Raw genomic sequence first — 26,068 nt, 5'->3', positions numbered from 1 at the left:
CCCAGATGGCAAGTGACAGTGCATTCGATGGCATGGAGGCATCTTGATAAGTGGGCACATTGGTTCCTTTCTGTGCACCTCTGTTTTGCTGTTCTCCCTTTTTGACATTCATTAGAGTTAATGACCTCATCACTGATGCTCAATCACCACTCTGGCTAATGAAGAAATGTATAGTAGTACTCTCACAACTCTCTGAGTGACTCAAGGGTATCACAGCCAGTGATGAATGATCAATTTATTGAAGCAAAAAAAAAAAAACATTTAACCAATACCGAAAATGTAAAAACCTGTTCATGAATAGCGTGATGCAGTTCTTTTGATGCTCAGTTCATTCAAATTTGTCCCAAACTGAAAGAAAGTAAAAATGCAAGGCAGCCACAATGCAGTAGTAATAATTTAATCTGATCTTAATGTTCCAGTATCAGCTCCTTTGATGACTATACTTTATGTGTACTGATGTATTATGTTGTTGTACATGAGTGATACCACGTGTGTAAAGCCAGTATCTCTACATAGATAGTCTATATGTTTGTGATGAACTCATCACAGGTTGGTGAAAGGATCTGTAAACTGTGACACTGTGGATGTGTTTATATAAGTGCAAGTGTGTGTGTGTGTGTGTATGTATGCATTAAGATATGGTAAAGTTACAGACTCATGCAGATTTTTATTTGTCCTTGTGGAGTAAGGTTTTTCAGAATAAATGAATTTATCATCATTCTGTATTCAGGTTTTTCTGTACATGTGGTGAAACAATACGCATAAATAATAAATGGAGCAGTAACACAGATACACATGGCTCCCTATAATAAATATTTAACTCTATGAGCTGCTGAGCAAGATCAGGGGCCAGTGTTTAGGGGTTCATTCCACTGTCACTGTGGGATTCGAAAGAAAAACACTGAGCCTACCAAAGTTAAAATTGTGCATGTGCTTGTGAACTAAGAGCTAGCCAACATTCATTATAAAACTTATATGCACTATTACTTTAAAGCTGTACTTTTAAACATCAGGTTTTCAAACATGTGAATAACTGTGACCTTTGCAAAAGACTATGTGATGCTTCTTTCTGGACCAATTTAAAAGATTTTAACTACCTTAAGGAGAAAAAAAAATCTGATATAGCAGCTGACCTTATTTAGATCTAGGGCATGACTTGAATTTAGACTGATTATCCTCAACTCCAAGGCAAGGCGGCAATAACACAGGAAAACTACGGCAGGGACAAGACAGGTAGAAAACACTGAAACGAACTAGCAACAAGTTCTGAATAGAAGAGATAGGGAATTGAGTGTTACCTGGTGACTCATATTGCATAGGCAGTTGTTGATTCAGTGTATTTGGGAGTTTTCCTTAGCTGTAGTATATGTAGTGTATTACATTGTAATGCATTAATGCAGACTTTAATTGTTGTTGATGATTTGTGATTTTACCCACCCTGATGGGCGTACACTACCTAGCTCATCTCAAGACCCCATACAAACCCTGAAAAATCGGCTTCTATTCAACAGGAAACGTTTATATTCATCTTGTGATTCAATATTTTGAACTCAATACATATGAAATGCTCCTAAACAAGATAACATGCTGCAAAAGCCTGGTTGTCTCTTTATGGAATATGCTGCCTTATAAAAAAAACACCTTATCTGATGTCCCATTCCTGCCACTCAAGGGTGGTTGATCTGTGTACCTGCATTGAAACACACATTCTTGTGCTGGATTGTTGCAGGTGAAATAATAGACATCTTCAAGATTTTCAGCAGTGATCTTAACTGGGAAAACCAATGTCAACACACTCCTATGTAGAAGGCTAGAGGGAGGTAAACAGGGAATGAAGAACACTTACTGGTATCCCAAAGTCATGAGGGTGCCATTTTTTAGTACATAGAGAAACTTACAAAGCTACTTACTGACAAACTTACAAAGTCCTAGGGTTTTTCATTTCCCAAAATAATGTGGAAAGTATTCAGAACGTCTGTCCCTGTAGGCATCTAAAAGGTGGCTGTTGATTTAATGAATGAGCAGTTAGTCATGATGGTAGATTATGCTTTGACACTCCGCAGTATATATATTGTTTACCATTACTTTATCATTGAATGTGTTGTGGTCATTGAATTAATTCAGATAATTGAAACCTATTGTATTTACCCGATCCACTGAAAGCTAATGTTTTATGTCTGGAATTTAAACGTTTTGCTTTACATATTTTACCTTGCATGTCTGCTGTTTTCATTTGAGTGAGATAGCTTGATAATCTGGATTCAGTAACTGAGGTCCTTGAAGAAGTGTTAAACGATTAGCTGATCAATAAAACATCCTCCATTTGGAATAATGAGGTCATGTACTCAGATGAGCCGGGAATGGAGATCCAAGGCTGTAATCCAAAAGATTTAAAGTGTTTTCTCAAAGGGAAGAAAACATCAATCAATCAATCAATCAGCCAGGTTTTCATTTGATATGGCGCCCTTTGAAACTGACTCCCGCAGAGCTCGCCACTCAAAGGAGAGCAAAGGGACCCGATTATGCTCCAAATACCCTGGGTACTCAGTGCAATTGATTCAGCTATTTTGGGAAGATTCTGTTGGTCCAAATTAGAGTCTTTCTATGCAGCCTTGATTAAAAAAAAAAAAACATGGTGTTCCTGCAGATTCTCATTAAGCACGGATGTGAATATCTTACATACCATTCTATTCAGGTTTCCCCTACCTGTCTTAACCGGTGAAAAAGGCAGACACGGCTCTCTGTGCATAGCTGGATTTCTGCTGTGCTTGGCACATGGCAGGAAGCAAGTTATTAAAGCAGCACCATGTGAGGCAGGAGAGGGACAACCGTAGAACTCACTTAATATCAACACGACAATATGCTTATACTGTCACTTGTTTGCGTTTCAGTGTGGAACAGAGGAAGCAATGGCTCTGTAAATAAGCTGGAATGTGATATCTAAAGAGGGGAAGGGAAGATCACCATGGATTTGTAATATTGAGACTGCTGTCTGCCTCTGTTTGGTGTAAAATCTCACGGGATGTGGTGGAGTATATATGCCTTCAGTGTACTTTAATTTGAGTGAAATTATTTGCTGTGGATTTTTACTGCTAGTTGGCAAGCTGAAGTATGGCCTGCCAAACACCAGAAAACTTTGTGGAGCCTAAATATAAGCATACATAGTGGTTTCTGTTTCTGCATCTTGATTTGTCAAGAAATAGGGAAAGCACTGTATTTTGGCAGCATTTCTCAAAAAAAAAAAAAGAAAAAAAAACACAGCTCTTCTTTTAAAATACATCATGGTGTTAAATGAAAGGTCAGGGTATGATTCTGGCAGTAATTCAATTACCACCCATAGCTGGTGCAATGAAATGCACATATTTTAACACATTTCTGTAAAAGAGCACCATGTGTAAGGGCTGCAGTGAATCATATAAATATGATCTCTTTGAAATAACAGATCTGTTTTGTACAGAGAGATGTACAAAGCTTCTGTATATATAAATATGAACTTCAGTTTTGAAGCACACTACTTTCATGTACAACTGTGCAATCATATGTGACCATTCTTAATTAAAGTATGTCTGTTCTTTGTTGTTCAGCAATGGTGTACAAGCCTGTACCCATGTTTTAATAAGAACATTAGAACATTGACTGGGATAAGAGTTAAAAGGAAATGGCAGTGGGATGGATACCTATGCAGTGACACAAATTCAAGGTTCACAACAGCGTTTTTAATTAAAGCTTGTCAAAGCAAACACTCAGTCAAAACGGCACATATTCCTTAGGAGGCAATGGAACGTGACGGAACTGTAATTTTGAAGAACACTTCCTCTGTAGCTGTTAAACAAGCATTAATAATTGAATGACATCTCTACACTATTAATAAGCTGTGTTCTAGAATGTTGATTAGCACGCTTTGTTCAGGGTCAGAAAATATGAACCTGGATCTTGTAGTTCTTTGAGCAGCCTTTAAATTGAACACATTCACTGCCTGATTGTCAAAACACAGCACTTTATTTCTTCTCAATAAATGGAAAATAAATGAGAAAAAATTATGAGAAAAATTAAAAACTTAAAGAAATCAGGTTTGACCAAACATGATTTCTTAAAATATTTAAAGGGTATATAGTTCTATTGAATTTCAAGAGAAATGTCTGTCTTACACAATATAGTGGTGTAATTTTTGGTGCTTTGTACATCTCACAGATTTAAAAATGGATTTCATATGGATAGAAGTACTGTATATGCAGTTGTATTGAAATACTAAGCATATATTAGCATAATACATGACAACATATATTATATGGTTAGGAATGGGATGGTGTGTTTTGAAGACCCAACTAGAGGAATTTTGGAAAAATATAGACACACTTACTTTATGAATAACATACAGTACTACCTGTGAATATGAATATGCAGTAGTATCACCACAAGACTCAAATTTGCCTGTAAGTACATCACACACAGATGTCTGAAATGTCTGAAATAACTCAGTATAAGACACATATGACTGTGTACCATCCATTCACTGTATGATCTTGTCCATCACTGCCACGCTATTAATGGAATAAAACCATATGCCAGTAATTGGTTGATTTGTGTTATCAATGGTAATCAATTATTTTTGTTGATATTTTATATTTGTCTATAGCAGTCTGTTTTTTGAGAATGATCATCTGTGTATGTAAATTCTCAAGCCTTATATATTACAATTTACATTTACAATTACAATTGACATTACATTTACATTTTTACAAACAAATAAAGTGATAAAGCATTATTATCAATGATCAGTCAAAAGGCCATGTCTGAACAGAGGATGACATTCTCACTGTATTAAAAGAAGTATGTAAAGCCTGACACCCAGCTGACATAACATTTTTTTCTTTTCTTGATTACACTATTTCCAGATTTCTGATGCAGAAAGCGTGCAATTTGCTGACAGCTACACTTCTGTTCGGGTGGTGCATTCATACACAATATCAATATGGTATTGCCCAGATGATATAAGAAAATACAATGGTGGACAGCTGTATATTTGTACATTTTTCTGAATCTGAAAAAAAGAAGAAAAAAATAATAGAAGCAGGTCCTCCGTGGGCAGTCCAAGACGATGTATACGGGGGGGGGGGGGGGGGGGGGGGGTTGGGCGAGGGGGAGAGGAAACGAAAATAAAGAGAGGAGAGATCAGATCCTTGAGTTGTGTCAGTGACAAACATCACATTCTCTGCAGTTTGCCCTTGGAGAAGGAAAACATGTGATACGGTGGGGAGGGGGGAAAGAGGGTAGAAGGTTGGGGACGTAGGTAAATCAAAGAGGTGGTGCGGGTTTCCTAAACTAAACAAGTTGTTCCAAGCTGTGTGTAATTCACCTCACAGATGATAGGTTTTACAGCCCTTCGCCTGCATTATATCCAGTGGGGATCTGTAAATCTGTCAGCAAGTGAGTAAATTCCATTCCCCTCCTAATCTCATTTGCCTGTGGTGCCAATGGTGCATCAAATGCCGGCGACTTCTCCCGAAGTGGATGCAGGCGTCGCCGCCCAGCCAGAGAGCCAGAGAGTAAATCCCACCTGTCCCGCACGAACTGCTCCATCAACCACAAAAAAATCCATTATCTGGGAATGTTTTAGAGGTCTAATGGAGGCCTTATCTTTATTTTGCACTGGAAATTTTTAATTATATGTGGTACTTAAAGTTCCCCGGTTATCACCGGATGCATTTACATACCTATCTGTGTTTTGCAGTTGACGTCTGCACGTTCTGCAGAGGACCCGGCCTCAATATGTATTTTACAGTGTAGCCGTCGATCATGTTTTTCCTATTTCTGCTCGGCGACTGCATGCATACATTCAAGTCACAGCTGCATCCTAACCTAGAGGTTCTTATCAACAAGATAAGCAAAATGACGAGTGCCCGATCGCCAAATTGAGATGGCAGGGTTAAACTGATTTTAATTTTTTCAAAGGCATGAAGCACAAAGTAACATTTTGATCAAAGCTGCTGTGCACTCTAAATAGCAGCTAAAAAAAAAAAAAAAAAAAAACCTAATTAGAACGGTGTCCATGGATCTGTTTGAGGATGCGCAGGAAGTATTAGCTGAGATAGAGATATCAAGCTATACCCTGCTGCATTGTGTGTTTTACACTGAAATTCATTAACAAGCCTTCCGCAGCCTCCTGGCTTCATTGATTTCTGCCGTTTTGCTTGCCTCTAAAATTACAAGCAGTTAAACGAGCTGCATTCCTCTAGCAAACCTTCTAATGAATAAAAATAATCATTGCCTGTATTTGCACAGCAACATAAAGCAAGGATGAGTTTGGCTTTTTTATTTGTTTTGAAGCTGGTATGGCGTTTTCCTGTGAATTCTCCAGCAACCACTCATTATGGGAGAACATAGACCTTTCTTTCTACAGTGGATCTCCATGGAGATTATTAATCTGGGGGTGGAAATTTTTCCAAAGAATTACCGTGTAATTTACTGGTCTCCTTTTAATCCATTTAAAGATGCCATGCAGTATTTTATTTACATTTTATGTGAGATCCTTTTAGAGGTGAACCAAGAGAAAATGATCTGTATGGGATCTATACAGAAAGGCACAGATAACTTGACAGTCTTAGGTGCACAATGTGATCATCATCATGTTGTGTATTAATATGAATTGTTTGGGAAGGAGGTGGGTCAACATTCAACATTCAGCTACAATATTGACACATCTAAAAAAAAAAAAAGGATGACAGCTGACAAGAGATCTCAATGCATTTCCTTACATCCTTTTTTAATTATTTGGGATAATGCATCACAGATCACTAAGGGAGCGATGCAAAAGCTTTACATCAAAAGCATATTAAAAATGATTGACGAATGAAAGAATGAGAATTTAATACAGGAATACAGTGAGCCAGATGGCTGTTCTTCATTCAAAGGCTCTGACAGCGTACACTTAATGCAGGAAGCTTAGACCATTAATTGCCAAGCAACACTTGGTAGATGTTGAAAAAACTGGCTTTGAAAAAGATTTTAAAAGTGTAAGCCATATGTGAAACTAAGCGTGAAGTTAAATACACAATTACTTTTCTAGATCTGACTAGTATTAAAACCAGAATAACTGACCTGTGTTAATTAGAAATGGAGACAATCAGATACTCAGTTAATTGACATTTAGCATCGTTGTCTTTTAAAATTTACATTTGCATGTTTGTTTTAGAAGCACGTATTACCAATTACAGAACCAAAAAAACCAAGTCCATTAATATTTGCAAAGCTATGTAAATGGATAGAATTGTAAACTACTGTGTGTAAGTTGCTCTGGATAAGAGTGTCTGCTAAATGATAGTAATATACAGTAATGCAATATAGGAAGAGTGTGAGAGATCAGAGAGTGATTATAGAATAGAAAAATACAAAATTAGAGTTTTATAGAATGGAATGATCTATAGATTCTTTTGGTGGATCTCACAGCAAAATTTAAGCATATTTCCTTCTTTCTGAAGCCATTGACTATAAGCCAAAAGATGGTCTGAATGTTAAACATCAGTCAGTTCACTCATTTATAAACATTGGCCAGTGGAACACCACTTTCCAGTTGTGTCACTTCTTGCCATGCAGAAATTAAACTTTCAGCATGGCCAAAAGAAGAGCTTTTGTGAAATATTATGTAGTGTATATTTCATATGTATGAACATGCAGAGGCACCACTTTAACCTGTCAACTAAATATGAGTTGCTGTCTCTGATTATGACTGCAAATTGTGGTATAACTACTTTTCTTCCACCTCTCATGTCCTCCTCCTTCACACACTTGTTGACTTCTGCTGGAACAGGGAGTGACAGCTACCATTGGGAGCCAATGGGAGAAATCAGAGTGAAATATTTGAAATGTGAGTGAAAGAGAAAAGCCAAGTCATGCAGCAGAACTGATACTGTCACAGTGCTTTGTTTAAGGATACAGTATCATCATAACTTTTAGAGCATAGTTTCTGTACTCCCTTTCTTCCACTAGATGGAGTTTAGGCTATACACCATCACAAAGCCTTTTTTGAGAGCTGTTTCTTAAGGGGTTTGTAGAATACTGCGTCACTTCATAATCGTGTACACACAAAAACATACACACACGCACACGCACACACACACACACACACACACACACACACACACACACACACACACACACACACACAATGTGTTGCAGTCAGTTATCAGGAATCACCTTTTACTTGAACAAATACATCCATTACTGAATGCCCTTGTTTTGAACAGATACATATATTCAGAATGTTTCCTGGTTATTGACATAACACATATCAACAGTGTATAATACAAAGGAGACTGGTTGTAATATTTTGCAATTCTGAAAGCCCTTAAATGAATAAAAATATTATTATTACCTCCTATGGCTAATTTTAATTCTTATAAAAATACTTGCTGGTTTTATATCTACCCTTATTCTTATCTCCAGTCAAGCGTAATGGCAGCTCTCATTGGTTTTCTGCCCAAGTATAGATTGATTGGTTGGAGGGACAGTTAACATATCAGTGGAAGCAATTAACACATCCTCACCAAATAAGCAGTAAATATAATTTTCACAATCTTGCTTAGAGCACATGAACCCATCTTGACAATGTCTGCCAATTTATAATTGAAAAACTTTGAGTTGAGATTACAAAGAAATGTTTTACAGATATATAGTCAACGAAGATCAGTAAAGAGAGAACCACGCTAATTAAAGCAGAACACGTTAAAGGGAAAAAAATCCTTTGAATATTACATACTGTTAAAGTGGCAAGAGTTATTCTATGTGACAATGTGTGCAGTCAGTATATTGCAGTATATTGTGTGTTACTTCTTCAAGTTAGTCTTACTTCTCAAGCTTCTCACTGCACTAGAGGAAACCCACATGACTCAATGGAGAACAGGGCCTCTGTTCTGAGCAGAGGTTAAATTTTCTGCCACGGATCTGGAATACAATAGATGACATTACGATGTGGAATATTTGTGGCATCTGTCAGCATAAGATTTATCTAAGAAGTAAAGAAAGCTAGCTAATAAGTGTTTGATTGCAGGGATGTGATAGCTTTACAGTGTAACTCAGTGCATATCAAGGTGTGATGAAGAAACCTGTAACAGCATTATTCTTAAAGCAGTGCGCACTAGAATATTAATTTTGACCATCACAAAAGGCTAAATTCATATATTTTTAATCTGTTTTTAAACATTTAGCAGTCTCTGATTCCCGCTCATGATGAGGAAGGTCATTCTATTACATTGGGGTCCTGTAGCCAAACATGCATAAATCTGTTTTGGGAGTGGCCATGTAGCAAGCTCTTGAAGATTAAAAGAGTCTAGCAGTGTTATATGACAGAATAAACTCCTTCAGCTACAACATGGTACAACTAGCCCAGTTCATGCTTTGTAGGAATCAGACTTTTGAAACTGTAGCAGCATTCTGGACTAATTGGAGGATGAACAGTTTGTGTTGCCAGGCACTAAGACATTGCAGTAATCCAGTCCTAATGAGCTGTAAGCGTGGACAAGTTTTAATACACTTTAGTGAGCACATGAAGCATTTCGGCTTAGCATTAACTGATTAATCTTTTTTTTCTTTGTAAATCAGCAGTACTGTTGTATTCCAGTGTATCCAGATGTTCTAAACATTTGTTTGACTTGGAGGCATTAAGAGTACAAATTATATGACTATTTCTGACAAGCTGTCTTCTGCATCTACAAGTTGCAATGCACAAAGTGAGGGTGTTGGAGACAGGTAGGAAATACTTTTTGCTTTTTTTGTGCTTGACAGTGGCCAGTATAAACTGATGGCAGCCTTGATAAAATACTTTAGGGCTTTGTGGTTGGAATACGTAACAATTGAAAAATAAATATATCATCTTTGATTTTTCATGACGTCTTATGCTGTTACGGCTGTAACCATGGGTTGGCAACCTTCTTGCTTGGCTGATGCTTGGGGTGATCACTAAATTGAAAGACTATAGCTTTGCCCAGACTAACATCTTATCACTGTCTTTTTAGTCAAAGCTTATCAGTATGTGTGCAAATCAAATGAAATGTGATGAGGGATAGATAAACACTTAAAAGCTTAGTTACTAAAGACTGTCTGAAATCACCACAGAACTACACCTCACTGACCTAGTTTCAACAAAAAACTACATTGTGAGTTTCACAAAGCTGATATTTATGGTAGAGCTGTGAGTCAGAAACTGCTTGGCTAATGTGTTATAACACGTAACCTGGTGTAATGAGCACAAAACCTAGGCTTCTGGAGCAGTGTAAGAAAGTAATATGGTCTTATTAGTTGTCTTACTCTTTTACCCTCATCTGGATGGGTTTATGTTTAGGGAAACCCACATTGACTGTTCCCGACTTTTAAAAATAGCAGTGGATCTGTTATGGCATGGGTAGCTGTTTCGTGGGAGTCATTGGGTCCGATTATTACTGTGCATTGTAGAATTATGACCAAGGAATACAAAGCCATTTTAGGTAACCAGATGAACCCTGTGGTGCAAACATTGTTTCCTCCAGATATTCACATTTTCCATAAAAACTCCTGCATACACACTGCTAAATGGATTCAAGAATGGTTTCATGAACACCACAATGAATTTGAACACCTTCCATGCCCACCCCCAGATATAAACATCATCAAACCTTTATGAAAAATTGTGGAATGTAGAGTACAGAGTATCTTGGATGAACCAGCCTGAGAGTACTATGATAGCGCTGACATTTTTGCTATGATTTACAGTAGAAGTCCTCAGGGCAATAAAGTGTTTTTATTACATCGTGGTTGTCAAGGGAAATAACAAACCTTGAAGCAGTACATGGATGCTTTCAAACAGCCGTTGTTTTACCAGGTGTCTCTTGTGGTTGAAAGAGTTGAGGTTAAGTGCCAAATGAAGCCAGCCCTCTGCTCTTGGATTTCATTAAACCAATCTTCATATCATAGCTGCTGGCAATCACTCAACCCCGCCTTTTAAACTTTATCAATGACATGGTTATTGAGCAAATTTCTCCATTAAAGCTAGGCAACTACTGTAGATTTGACATAAGTGAGACAGTTTTGAAATTACTGTAGGTTTCTGTTTGTCTTGTCCTTTGCCCTCTTGCCTCTGCCCTCTGTCTTTGCTGAGGGCACATGGCTTGCAGTGTTCTCAAGCACGACGGAACACAGAAACTACATCCTATTTTACACTGTGCAGTTCTACAACAACTACAATATAAAGTATGAAGCAGAAGGAGCATGTGAAAAGTTTATTTCTTCCTTACAACTCTGGATAAAGTCCACTTTCACTTTCAAAAGGAGGTACCACAACTATTGATTTTAACCAAAATGATTGTCAACAGTTTGTCACAATGATACCGACACAACTGCATGGCTCCAGAAAACCATTAGCACAATGTTATAAAGAGGGCTCCACTAGCATTTGTCTTTGTATTGCAAAGTAATGGGCTCTACTACTCCAATGTGTCTACCACAGAGGAACTGTCTTTCTCAATTGCCTGTGTATCCTGTGAGAGAGATCTGAGGGATCCTTCATTTTACTCTGAAGGTGCAGTCACATGGCAATCCATGCCAGTTGGAGGCAACTCTAAAATCATAACCATAACCACTGCCTTCCAAAACATTCCATGGCATTCCCCCCCTTTCTCTCGTTTATTTTTCAGGGCTGTTTGTTTACTCCTAATTATTGTTTTCCTCCTGGATTTGAAACCCAGTTCTATCATAGTTTTATGCCTTTGGCTTGGCAATGAAATAACTGAAATTTTAATAATATGAAAACTCTCACAAAGCATTTCAGATTACGGTTTTTACTTTCCCTACTTGCTTCTCAAGGGATCCAATTATACTGAAAACAAACAATATGCATGTACTATGAGAAATTTCAGTGACCATTGTATTGGGTTTGTCAATCTAAACCAATCATGGTATTACCAATAATTATATTAAGAGTATTAGACTATGTAGGATCACCTTTTCCTCTTTGGTTCTACTGGTGCCTAGCAACCCACTATCATATATTTTATATGTATATGTTTTTCTTTCCAGTCGCAACACTCAGGAAATATTGAAAGCCAAGATTTCCCTAAATGAGTGCTGGTGTTTTTCAAGAGGTTTTCGCGTTATGGCCAAGACCCCATTACCATGGGTCCCATGTGGGCAAACACAATCTTAAAGTTGAAGAAGACCATCTGGAGCACATCACACTAAGCCAGGGCACAGAACCGCCAAGGTGCTCTTTTAACTCCTTGTAGGACATGCTCCATTTAGTCCACATCTGTGTTGATTAAAAAAAGAAATCAAATTATTCTAGCTCATCCAAAACCGATTTCTTTTTTAAAAGGTTACAGAGGTGAAAAAAAAAATCTGATGCCTGAAGATGTTCTTTCATGTACTTTCTAAGACACTGTGCATATTCCTGTTTCCTGTATCCTCACATGAGCTTTATATTTATTGCTGAGAATATGGAATTCAGTCTTATGGCAATGACACTTTGTCCCTTACCTTGACTGAGAACTTTAAACTAGAACTGTATTTTTTTACACTTTGAATGAACATGATTGTTGCATGTTACTTAGCTTTGAATTTGAACTGATGTGTGCCAATATTTTGTTGCCATTCTGTGTGAATTGCTAAAATGGAAGACAATTGCATTATGCTGAGCAGATACATGTTGATTAGTACAATATCTAAAAGAGACCAGGAATATGTCTGGGTTAAGCCCCAGGATTGTGAAATTGATTCTGCCCAATGATGTTATGAAATGACAATATGGGAAACTGGGCATGGCATGTGTGGTTCTGTAGAACTTCATGCTTCCATGTGAACTGCCAGAGACTGTGAGACAGACACAGTGATGCAGGGTACTAATGATTAGCAGGAATGAGAATCCAATTACAGCCCCAGATGGGACATTGCCATTGGGAATGACTGCATTTTTGTTTTTAAAACAACAAATCATCTGAGGGAACAAAACAAGCCAAATCAGCAACTATAACTCATGGGGGATTTTAAAATATTTTGAATATGATTTCAAATCCATAAATATATATGTGTATTGTTATGGTCAAAAGGGAGAATGTGTATATATGTATATATACATATACACTATATGGACAAAAGTATTTTTAGGCCCCTTATCTCCAGTGAAGGGCAAACTTAATGCTTCAGCATACCAAGACATTTTTGACAATGCTATGCTTCCAACTTTGTGGCAACAGTTTGGGGAAGGCCCTTCTCTATTCCAACATGACTGTGCCCCAGTGCACAAAGCAAGGAATATAAAGACATGGTTTGATGAGTTCGGTGTGGAAGAACTTGACTGGCCCGCACAGAGCCCTGACCTCAACCCCATTGAGCACCTTTGGGATGAACTGGAACGGAGATAGCGAGCCAGGCCTTCTCATCCAACATCAGTGCCTGACCTCATAAATGCTCTCCAGAATGAATGGGCACAAATTCCCACAGAAACACTCCAAAATCTTGTGGAAAGCCTTCCAAGAAGAGTGGAAGCTGTTATGACTGCAAAAGGGGGACCAACTCCATATTAAAGTATATGTGTTTGAATACAGTGTCATTACAATGTAATGGTCAGGCGTCAATATAGTGTATATACCTTACAACGTTTGCTAGTTTTGTTGATGGAACCTCACTACCATGCAATAAATTCATGCCTTAAAGTCAAGAAACCCTCCCATAAATGTGAATGAAACAAAACTGTATACATCTGGAGACTACTGCTCTCCCACCAATGCTCACAGTGCTCAACCGGAATGTGGCAGTTGGCAAAACAGACGCTACAAAGTAACACAAAGCGACACGAAGCTAGTGCTACAGGCGGGACCCAACAAGCAACAAAATAACACAGTTACGAACCACAGTGCTAGCACTATGTATTACACACGGTAATACAGCACAAAGTAGGACTAAGCACAAAGTAACCGTGTATCACAAACTGTGTATCACACATAAGCCAAAGCTAGCACCACATAGCCCCCAAGGTAGCAAAAAGCAACAAAGCAGAACAAATCTGCGGTTCTATCCCGGACGAGCCCCCAATCTGTTACGGGCCGAAAGTCCACCAATGTTATAATAACAGAGAGGACGAAGCTGATTGTAACACTAAGCCACCATGATCACACGATCACAATCAAATGTTCCAGTTGAGCAAAACCAGTTATAAAAGGACAAACGAAAGTTTATTTATAACACCTAGATTAAGCAACATACCAATAACATGTAATGACATATAATATATAAATAATATACATACAGAGTAGGTTTCACGTTGTCCTTACACAGTCAGAAAGGCCACAAAGTCACACACTACCAGGTATTTTTAAGTAAATGTTTAAGTAAAACATTAACAAATCCATTGCTTATTAACAGGAAAACTACAGGAGATAATTATCAACAAAGTTAAAATTATATAAATTAGTTTAACCAAGTAGGAAAAGCGAGCTAACGGCTAAAGCTAAATTTTCAATCGAGCCCACAAGAAAGTCTCCAGAGACTGTGCTGAGAATATCCTGAGAATGTCCAACGTGACAATGTAGATGATTCATTTTATAGGCTGGCATCTTTTAACTTTTCCTGCTCGGCGATGGTCCACGGCATCCTCAGATGCTGCAGCTTCTAAACACGTTGTCAGGCTGTGATTGTAATCCAACTTGTTTCTTCACGATGGTCATCGGTGCATCCAGCTGTTCTGCATCTTCTAATAGTGTCTCTTGGCAACGAGATTGGCGTTCTGAATTCCAGCTGCAAAAGAAAACAGAACACACAGCAGCACCAAAACAGAACGCGGCGGCAGGGAAAATACAAAAGTAAACAGAGGAACGTAACAGAGTATGTTACAACAAATTGTAACTGCACATAACATTTAACACATAGTAACTCATGCGAAACATAGTTGTGCTGTTTATGTAATTAAACATCCTCAAACCACACAGCCTTGTCCCATTTAGTTACCATGTGGTTCTTTTGTGTATTACACACTCATTCTTAAAGTAATACTGTTTTACTGGGATAAACTCTTCATTTGAATTGTTACCATGTCTCCTTTGTGGGAGCTACAGTGTAACTGGTTAAGGAACAGGGCTTGGAACCACAACTTGCTTGTTTGACTTAGCTTTGAGTATAGTATTGCTGAAGCAGCCACCATGCCTTTCATTGTGAGTAGCCAGTTTTCAGCCTCAAATCAAGACTATTGAAAGGCAATGCAGCTCAGTCAAAAATACACCTGACCACAATAATAATATGATGGAAATAGATACAGGTCCCTAATAGCAGGGGATGTAATGAATACTTCTATCACTGGGGGAACCATTACAATGACATGGTACAATTAACTTGACATGCAAGATAATTTGTTGAATATTTCCTTCGTGATGATCTTTGCTTTATTACAAAGAATTTCCCATGTTTCTTTGAAGTGATACACCGATTGAGGCATTGGAGAATATGAAAGAAATAAGAGCTGAAGTAGCTGAAATTGCTTTTAAAAGAGCCAGCAATTGTAAAAGGCAATTATCAGGCGATGTATGAGGTAATTTTTCCCTTCAGTGGTAGGTCTGCAGAGAAATTGAACAGTGCAATTAAAACATAATGGCTGATTAAATGGTTTGTACTTTTTCAAAATCGGAAAACCCAAATCTTTGCAAGCAATGGCCTTTGTCATCGTTTTTTTTTTTTTCCTCTGCACTTGTCTTTGAAACAGCTGATTAAACATGAGTAAGACCACTGCAACTTGAATTGGGTGTAATGATGCTTTCGTCATGGATACGGATCAACCCAGATCAATCCTTTTTTTGCCATTTGGCCAACCACCAGGTCGTCATACAATAAATGTTCATGGCTTCTGGCTCTGTGCCACCTCAATTTGAGAGAGTGTGGCCACGCCACCATTTTGTTTTACCAGATAGTGGTGGTTGCTGGAAACAGAGACACAGAAACTAAAAAGCCATGTTGACACTGAATATTTCACAGGGAGCAAGAATTAATTTAAACACAAAACCAAATAGAACAAAACAAAAAACTCACACTCTTGGGATGAACACAGCTGCCTCTGCCAGCATCTCTCCCTTCAATATGTTCAGCCAAATGAGTGGTCAATAAAAGGGCTTTCCCCTTTTTAAATGAGAGAATGAATGAATGACTATGATGTAAAATTTACCATTTAACAATTTGCATACCAAAATTATGAATTATGAGGGGCCGTGTGGTGCATAATTCAAACTCTACATTGAGCACACTCTCATGAAATGCTCCCACACACAAATCTTTGCATATTCATATGAAATGCTTGCACACAAACATATGAAGCTCTTGCACTCACAGGCCTACTCATACTATTGAAATGCTTGCATACATTCATACTCAAAGCTCACATACACGTGAAACACATTTCACATTTCTCTGTGTGAGGATTTCACATATATTGCAAGTGTTTCATGTGTACGTGTGAAAGTCAAAAGTATGGATACTTGTGTGTTTCATACGAGTGTGTGCAAGGTAAAGTTTGAATTATGCACCACACAGTACCTCATAGTAAACCATTAACTGAGATGCATATGAGTATTAACATATTAAAAGCATTCAGCAATCAACAATCAATCTGAAATCGTTTTCTCCCTTATAAAAATGGCTAGTGCATTTCCATTATTTTCCAGGACCCTCTTGCCCACCTGACCCTTGTTTTTTTCAGTATTTGTATTCCCTCTGGAAAGTCCAGTATGCTACATGTAGACTGCATATACAGACAATCTTGGTTGTAAAAATATTCTATAACAAATAACAATAACATTTGATTAATTGATTAATAAAGCCATGAGAAGCTGGTTGGCTAGTGCTTGGAAAAGAGACCCCCAGATAAAGTCTGACCGCTGTTGCAAGTGTCCATTAGGGGACCAAGAAGGAAACCAATGTCCTTTACCATAACAGGAAGTGTTCCTGTCATGGCAAAGGACATTGGTTTCCTTCTTGGTGTTGTGGAAGACGCCATCTGCTGGATGAGATGCTGAACTGAGATCCTGACTCACTGTAGAGATTAAAAATTCAATGGCTTGTAAAAACTGGGGTTTCCCCGATGTCATGGCCAGACTGTCAGTTTAATTGACTAGATAAATCCCTTACTTCACATCTTAGCTGATGTGTAGTGAGTGTTCTGGTACAAAGTGGATACCATATATCACTCTGGTGGTTCCAATGTATTGTAGTGGTTGAGGTGTATCAGCACCCCCCCCCCCCCCCCCCCCCTCACTAAAAAGTGTTATGAACTCCTGTCGAAATACATTCTATAATGATAATGATGATGATGAATAGTAAAATATTTGATATTGCTAAAGAAAGAAATGTTTTATCCTCGCTATTTAGCTATCTAGAAATAACGTATAAAATATAGTAAAGACACCACTAATGTATGCATAATTAATTTAAGATATTATCTGGAAATTTACTGATTGTTTATTATTTGATCTGATGGAAGGAAATCTTTGTTCAAAGAAGCACTTTCATAGAGTAACATAAGGTTTATGAAGAAAACTAAGCACAAAGTAACCGTGAAACATTCAGAAACATTCATATCACCAGAATTCCGTGGGGATCATTAGGCTGTAATTCATTGAACGTGTATTCTGGTCTGAAAATGGATTTCAGACGATGGTGAGTTTCCCTACACTTTCAGTTTGAGCTTTAAGTCACTTTACACGCGTCATTTTATTTTCAGAGTCCTCTGTAGCAGCCCATCCACATATTATAAAGAGCAACGGATTTGCGCAAAGAGGAAGCACTTGAAAGCACGACTGAAACCCCTGTGGTTGCACTCTGTAGAAATGAAACAGCAGTGGGGTAATACTATTAACTGTGCTATAATCAATAATATCTTAGAAAGGCTGGTAAACGATTAGTTAATTGCACTTCTCAGTAGCAGGGTGAGTTGCTAGTGTAGCCACGAAAAAGGAAAACAGCGTCACTATCAAGCTCAAGTTGTGCGTTAAAATGAAGTTCCAAAAGTGGGACAGTGTGTAGTTAATAAATGAATGAATAAACATGTGAAGAGTTTTCGTACAGAAGAAAATGTTGAACAGGCATCTGCATCTACATTGTGAAATGCATGCCTCACACTAAAATTTCTATTTCAGATGTAGTGGAACTGGGACTAAATATTTATGGGAAAAAAACATTGTTTTTTCCAACCATCACAACCACATTGTGGTATAGACAAATGAAATAATGTATTTGATGAAGTTATTCTGTTCTCTCAGACGTGTTAGACATGGAACCAAGGTGCACGCATGTTCTGTCATTCCTTTGGAACATAATAGAAGGCGATAACGTCCCGGATTATTTTTGTTTTTCAATCCCCCCTGAACCTGACTGTTCTGTTTAAGGGTTCATTCTCATGGACAGGACTGGCGTATCCCAGCAACACATTCAACTACCTACAAGTTATTTTTTTCTTACTGCGAATTCAAGTGCTCTTGATGGTATTGGTGCCTCTTGTTCCTGTCTTACAGTAATGACTATATTTCACCCTTGTAAGCAATACTGTATATGAGATTCTGTATTGATGTTTATGAAAAATACTTAACCCAACTTTAACCTTGTGCTCTTTATTCTCTTGGATGTCCATTCTTTATATCTTACTTTCATCTTTATACTTTATATTCTGTGTATCTTTCATTTAATGATATTAATTGAATGAAAGCAAATCGACATATCTACTTCGACTAACTGCACTCTCAGGATATTTGGTTTAGATGATTAGAGTTTAGACTTCGCTTTAGACTTTATGCTGCTCATTGTACTGTATACGCTTTGTTCTTCACGTAAATATGTAAAACCAACAGATTGTCGCATTGTAGCAAAGCGGACAACAGAATGGAAAGACATTGGATCACTTAGTAGCTGACTGTAAAAAAAAAAAAAAGCGGGATAGTGTTTCCTGGTGATCAGTTTATTGAGCAGTTCATTCTAAAATTCTAAAAGTCTATCCATTGAAGGGTATTGTTTCTTGTTACTGACCCTTGTAACTAGTGGGGATTCGCCCTATTGAAATTGCTTATAAACATGTGTGGATGTAGCATTAATGCCCTATCACAGAATCTGTACCGCTACATATTGAATCAGCAGTGTCCCTGCTGCCATGACAACGTTTTTTTTTTTTTTTAATCAGCGCTACTTGAATGTTGGGAGACGCGGTATTTGCTGCATGAGCGCACATTTTATAGGCACGAAAAGGAAAAGCTGCCGTTGTTCGACTTCAACTCGTTATTGAAATTGAACTGAACTGTGAGGAATCAGCAAGATTCCGCTGCTTGCAAATGTGTAGTCTCGCAGGAGGCAGTTGACTGACTTCGGGAGATGGTTTTCTTATTGACTCACTAACGTAGCCTATAGGACCAATCGCCGGAAAGTGCTGCGGTCCAGATTAAGATAATCTGTCATTTGGCACACTTGTTTGTTCCTTGATTCACAGTCGCTGGACTTTATGCGGTTAAGTTTCTAGTGTCTCAGAGTACATGTTGCTGTTGATTCGCTGTGGGCTTTCTGTAGCCTTCTCTCCAAGTTTAACTGTAAACGCAAATATCAAATATTTTAAAAAAGAACTTCCTGCCTCGCGAGCCCGCATGCCTGATATTTTTGTATCGATGCAGTGACCCACTGCTCTTCAACTTCCTTTCAGCGCAATTACTGAAAATTTCCATTGCGCAATAATCGTTTTTTCATGCAGATGATTTACCTGGAGTGAAGATCTGGATTAACAGATGCACTGCATTATCTAAAATACGTTCTGTCCATTGGGGGTCTGAAACATACCTCATCAAAACTAAAGGAATTGCGGCGAAACCCTAATACCGAAAGGATTTTTAATCGAAGATGGGTGTTTGTGGATACTTCGCCGTGTCTCGGAAGTGCCTGGTAGTTCTATCGCTCAGACTGCTGTTTCTTCTACCCGCAGGATTGCCAGTGCGCAGCCAAGGGGATTCCCAATCCGATAACAAAGTGATGGACAATATTACTGTCAGACAAGGAGAGACTGTGTTTCTAAGGTAAGATGCGGGGATATTACTTTTATGTTATGGTAGGCTGTTGCATTATCCTTGTCGTTGTAATGTTTGTTGTAACACTAAGGAGTGACAGGTCCACAAATAAAACCGGAGCGAGACTGGCTTCCTCTGTTTAATGTTCGTCTGCTTTGTAAAACTTTGATTGCTGCACTTGTGTATTGCGTTATAGTGCTTTGAATGTTAAATTGAGGTAGAAATAAGCACTCTCATGCTTTAGCGAGAGCAGAGATTCTACTGATGCATATATCCTAGCGAATGGAAATTGTTTTCGTCAGCCCCCTAGCCAGAAATTCCTAGAACGGGTTTAGCGTTTTACATGTGTGCGAACGAAGATGGTCCTGACCATTGCTATTTCATTGCAGCTGGGGATTGAGGTTTTATCAGATGTAGTGAATTTGCTTCAGATCTCTTGATATTTCATACTGGATGTTTGTCACCTGTGTACTCATACCGTTTGGTTTGGTAATCTGTGAAAAAGAGCACAGGCTTGTGTGTTGTGTTATCTCTAAAATGTATTGTAGAATTGTTGTCTCTGGAAATGACACAAACACTTTCTTAGTCTTATGAAGTATGGTATGGCACTTGCATTGCGGTTAGAGATGGAAACTGTAGCCAGGAGGTTTCATGTGGAAATTCTGGGTGAGACCTTTTGTATGGTTGTGCTCTTCAGTAATGTCTAAGTTAAGTGAATATCCTGTTATTTAAATGAAGAATTTGATTTAATGGCATCTTCAAATCAAATACGTACTGTATAATTAAAAGAGCCATTTAATGTAACAATACATATTCAGTTTGACAACAGGTTATGACATATTACAGTTTCAGCACTTATGTATTAGTGCCAGGTGGCTATGCAATTCATAGTATAGTATATATATTGTGTGACAGAAGCAGTCTTGTTAAATGGCATTGGAGGATAGGCACAGCCTCCTGAAGCTGTCTGAGTAACTCAAAGGCACCCACATGGGTCTTGGTGTGTTAGGAATGGAGCAATGAGGGGACCCTTGGCAACCTACCCACCCCATACCCTCCAGAATGAAGCCAGTTTATTCCACCGTTGTGGACTCCTGGTCATTGTCCATAAATGATGCAGCCAGTTTCAAACGCAGGCCTTTGACTCCAGCTTACACTTGAAACATGCATCTTTACAACTGTCTGAGCCACTTGTCGGAGCTTCCTACCATTGATTGCAACAAAGATTAAAGTTTTAGTATCTTAATCTCTTGTGGGGAAATCACTGGGGCATAAGTTTTTCACTGTGTCAGTCTCTACCAGAGTGAGCATATAGGGAAATTATTACATGGGTTACTTTAATGTTTTTTTTTTGAAGTTAGTTTACTTCAGATAGCAATATGTGCTCAACAAGATAATGATATAGCATATATAGAGGTTTGCATGTGTCTCCATATTTGTGTAAGGTTCTGTACAAAGTAGTGCAGTTCCTGTGTTATATTTCACAACCAATGGGGGTGATTCCACACCTCTTGTTCAAGTATTATTTATTTAGACTTTGCATTATTTTGTAGCATTTATCAATATGATGCATTTGTCAGCCACTACGTGTGTGTTTTTGGCACAGATCCTATAAAACCTCATTCTTCAAACACATAATTTATTTTAGGAAGCTAGCAGCAAAAGCAACATTCACCACTTTAATAAATACCTGTTTCTTTAATGATTAGCCTGCAAAAATTCTAAAAATGGCAGGTCCTGAAGCATTGCAGCATAACAGTTCTCCATGTAAAGGCAATTGGTGTTTACTTCTCACAAGCCCTCCCTACAATGTATAGAAGTGAAGACTTTAAAGCCATTCACAGATCTGGTGGTGGAACGGAAATTTAATTAAACCAGAGAACCAGAATAAACCCCAAAATTTAGTAGTTATTTCTTCAAAAGAATTCTGTTGCAAGCTGTCGGTGTATGAATTAATGTATTCATACAATTGCTACAGTAAAATACTACTGTATGTAGGTACAGTGACCCACAGAATGGTAATTTTTTGTGAATGTAAGACTAGTTCTGAAATTTGAATTGCAGTGAAATAAAAATAGCAGTTGCTATTTTCAGATGCTAGAGATGTAGGCTATTACAGCCAAGGAGTTGAACTGGTCACTTAAAACCACAGTTGAAGCACAGGCAATCATTTACCACTAGAACACTCAAGAAGAGCAAATTTTTTTCTCAAGATTTCAATTATGTCTGAGACTGAGAATGTTTCTGTATTTGAAATAAAGCACATATTTAATAGAGTTCTTATACGTTACATATATGTTTTATCCATTTGGCATACATATATCAGTGAAGCTGATATTAAACTGATAAAGACACAAATGACAAATTAGTAACCACTCAAGAGAGTCATTGAAGAGCTTTATTTTCTTTCTGTAAGGTCAACTGGGGAAACATATCCCTGGGATCAACATTTGTCCTTAACTTTGATGTATAACTGAATAAAAATGTTAATATTTTCAATCAAAAACACATCCATTAGTTTTTCTGAAAAATGGCACTTGCATTTAAGTTGGAGTCAAAGTTAAAGTAAAATATTGATTAAATCCAGAGCATATTGATGAGAGGCCTTCACATGAGCTGTGGCTTTACATTTTGACCTACTATACAAAAGTATCAGCTACCAGATATACTCATACCAGTTCTGTGTGACGTTACCATTGTTTTGTGGTGCATAAAGTGTATGCCTACAGTGCTGGCCAAAAGTATTGGCACCCCTGCAATTCTGTCAGATAATGCTCAATTTCTCCCAGAAAATGATTGCAATTACAAATGTTTTGGTAGTAATATCTTCATTTATTTTGCTTGCAATGAAAAAACACAAAAGACAATGAAAAAAAAATTAAATCAATTATCATTTTACACAAAACTCCAAAAATGGACCGGACAAAAGTATTGGCACCCTCAGCCTAATACTTGGTAGCACAACCTTTGGACAAAATAACTGCGAACAACCGCTTCCGGTATCCATCAATGAGTTTCTTACAATGCTCTGCTGGAATTTTAGACCATTCTTCTTTGGCAAACTGCTCCAGCTCCCTGAGATTTGAAGGGTGCCTTCTCCAAACTGCCATTTTCAGATCTCTCCACAAGTGTTCTATGGGATTCAGGTCTGGACTCATTGCTGGCCACTTTAGAAGTCTCCAGTGCTTTCCCTCAAACCATTTTCTAGTGCTTTTTGAAGTGTGCTTTGGGTCATTGTCCTGCTGGAAGACCCATGACCTCTGAGGGAGACCCAGCTTTCTCACACTGGGCCCTACATTACGCTGCAAAATTTGTTGGTAGTCTTCAGACTTCATAATGCCATGCACACGGTCAAGCAGTCCAGTGCCAGAGGCAGCAAAGCAACCCCAAAACATCAGGGAACCTCCGCCATGTTTGACTGTGGGGACCGTGTTCTTTTCTTTGAAGGCCTCGTTTTTTTTCCTGTAAACTCTATGTTGATGCCTTTTCCCAAAAAGCTCTACTTTTGTCTCATCTGACCAGAGAACATTCTTCCAAAATGTTTTTGGCTTTCTCAGGTAAGTTTTAGCAAACTCCAGCCTGGCTTTTTTATGTCTCTGGGTCAGAAGTGGAGTCTTCCTGGGTATCCTACCATAGAGTCCCTTTTCATTCAGACACCGACGGATAGTACGGGTTGACACTGTTGTACCCTCGGACTGCAGGACAGCTTGAACTTGTCTGGATGTTAGTCGAGGTTCTTTATCCACCATCCGCACAATCTTTCGTTGAAATCTCTCGTCAATTTTTCTTTTCCGTCCACATCTAGGGAGGTTAGCCACAGTGCCATGGGCTTTAAACCTATTGATGACACTGCGCACGGTAGACACAGGAACATTCAGGTCTTTGGAGATGGACTTGTAGCCTTGAGATTGCCCATGCTTCCTCACAATTTTGCTTCTCAAGTCCTCAGACAGTTCTTTGGTCTTCTTTCTTTTCTCCATACTCAATGTGGTACACACAAGGACACAGGACAGAGGTTGAGTCAACTTTAATCCATTTTAACTGGCTGCAAGTGTGATTTAGTGATTGCCACCACCTGTTATGTGTCACAGGTAAGTAACAGGTGCTGTTAATTACACAAATTAGAGAAGCATCACATGATTTTTCAAAGGGTGCCAATACTTTTGTCCGGCCCATTTTTGGAGTTTTGTGTAAATTGATACTTGATTTGACTTTTTTTTTCTTTCTCTTTTGTGTTTTTTTATTGCAAGCAAAATAAATGAAGATATTACTACCAAAACATTTGTAATTGCAATCATTTTCTGGGAGAAATTGAGCATTATCTGACAGAATTGCAGGGGTGCCAATACTTTTGGCCAGCACTGTAGATGTTTTCTGGCCACCAAACACAGTGACACTGACAAAACACCTCAAATTTCCATTTTTATATTGAGTGTTGCTTAAATTAAGCAAAAAAACACTGTATTATTTCTGAATTCCAGCATCTGGCTATATATCTGCAAAATGAAGGTGTACATATGTGCTTATACATATGAGTCATGTGTTACTAATAAGAGATTTTCAAGATGATTGAAAAAACACTGCAACAAATGTATTATTAGTAAACAATGATCAAATTGCAGTGCACAATATAGTGGCTACCATTGCCCACAGATGCACCCTAATATACAAATAATAAATGTGAAGCTTCTAACTTCTTTCTGCTCTGAATTTTTTACTGGAACTTAATTCCTTGTTGCATATGATAAGCGGAATTGACATTTTGCCATTTCTAAGGAAAAGAATAAAAGTGAATAAAAGTGATTTTATATTAAAGGGGGCAGTTGTAATTGAAACCACAAAATATTGAGCCATCCCCCCAGAGTGCTGAGCTTATTACCAATTATTTCATTTTGTATCATCAAAATTCATTCGAGCTGCATTGATATCATTTTAAACAGAAATCATTCCAGCAGTGATAACATTAATGCCTTTCTCAGCATTAAATGCTGGAGTGGTATGGTAATTTTCTAGCATAAAAAGTGTCTTATTTTTTTGAGACAAAACCTGAATTGAGAGGAGTATTTTTCATGGTAAGTGCTTAGATTGCATTAGCCCCCTGAAAGCCTATGGGACCTTCCATTTTTGCTGTCGCACTTTGTGGAGTATGTACGATTTTTGTCATTGTCCCACTGCATATGCACAAGGCTGTGAGAAATTCATTTTTCTGAACAGATTGCCACTTTTAATACATTGATTGAAGAGTGCCTTCTGAACCAGGTTTTGAAACTAACTCAGAAATGCATCCTCAATCCAAATGCCGTATTTGAGCAAAAAGTGCTTGTGTGCTTGCAAGATGTCATTTCGTGCAAGTCGAGGAGACATCCTCAAGGGGTCCGTGGGCTGGGCCACAGGGCCTGCCACTTGCTTCCCTCCCTGGTGGGGCTGAACTCGGCAGGTGGCACAAGAGAAATGGCAGAAAGCTGGGTGATCGGTGCATCGGATTTTTTTATGTTTGCATGAAAGGCATTAAGGCATATGAGGCAGCATTTGAGTGGCCACCACATAATAGCAAGTTTCAAAGAAATCAATAGCAGGTTTATTCCTCAAGATGCTTTTGCAGTGCAGAAAGGGGATGGTCCCAAAAAGAATCTCTTGCATCAGGCAGACCACCCCCTATTTTGTCTAAACTTTGCTTACAAAACTGACAAAAAATCTCACTGTTGATGACCCATTGACTCACAGCTGAAACTTGCCTGTGTTCTGAGGTACTTGCCTCTGGAGAGCAGGTGAGCGTACAAGAAACATCATGTGTGTATCACACACCACAAAGCGAAGTCTGCCTTATTGCATAAAGCCCCTCGCAGAATACATTCATACTTTTTTATTGCAGCAAAGGTGTGTTCTTAGTTTGATATGCTTGTGTTGGGAAAGGCAGCACTGAGCAGCCCAAGAGCCTCCACTGCCTTCCACATTCTTAAGGGAGCTAAACGTAAATGTTGAAGTGAATCAATACACATCATCTGAAACATATGCAACACTGGGAATCA

General features: G+C 38.3%; 1 protein-coding gene across 5 annotated transcripts in view; it reads left to right on the top strand.

Moving 5' to 3' along the window:
* The window catches only part of ntm (neurotrimin), a 290,096-nt gene that overhangs the window by 163,424 nt on the left and 100,604 nt on the right, over nt 1–26,068 (top strand). For 2 of the 5 annotated variants that reach the window (XM_036524069.1, XM_036524068.1), the window contains exon 1: nt 19,653–20,048. In XM_036524069.1, the coding sequence (XP_036379962.1) occupies nt 19,876–20,048 (173 nt within the window). In that variant the 5' untranslated portion in view covers nt 19,653–19,875. Of the gene's footprint in view, nt 1–19,650; nt 20,049–26,068 lie in introns of those variants that run through there. The other 3 variants (XM_036524066.1, XM_036524065.1, XM_036524067.1) reach the window with 3 other exon arrangements.

This window comes from Megalops cyprinoides, chromosome 3 (assembly GCF_013368585.1).
Source record: "Megalops cyprinoides isolate fMegCyp1 chromosome 3, fMegCyp1.pri, whole genome shotgun sequence".
NCBI lineage: Eukaryota > Metazoa > Chordata > Actinopteri > Elopiformes > Megalopidae > Megalops > Megalops cyprinoides.
Note: the sequence above shows the minus strand (reverse complement) of the source record. Positions and strands in the feature narration are given on the sequence as shown.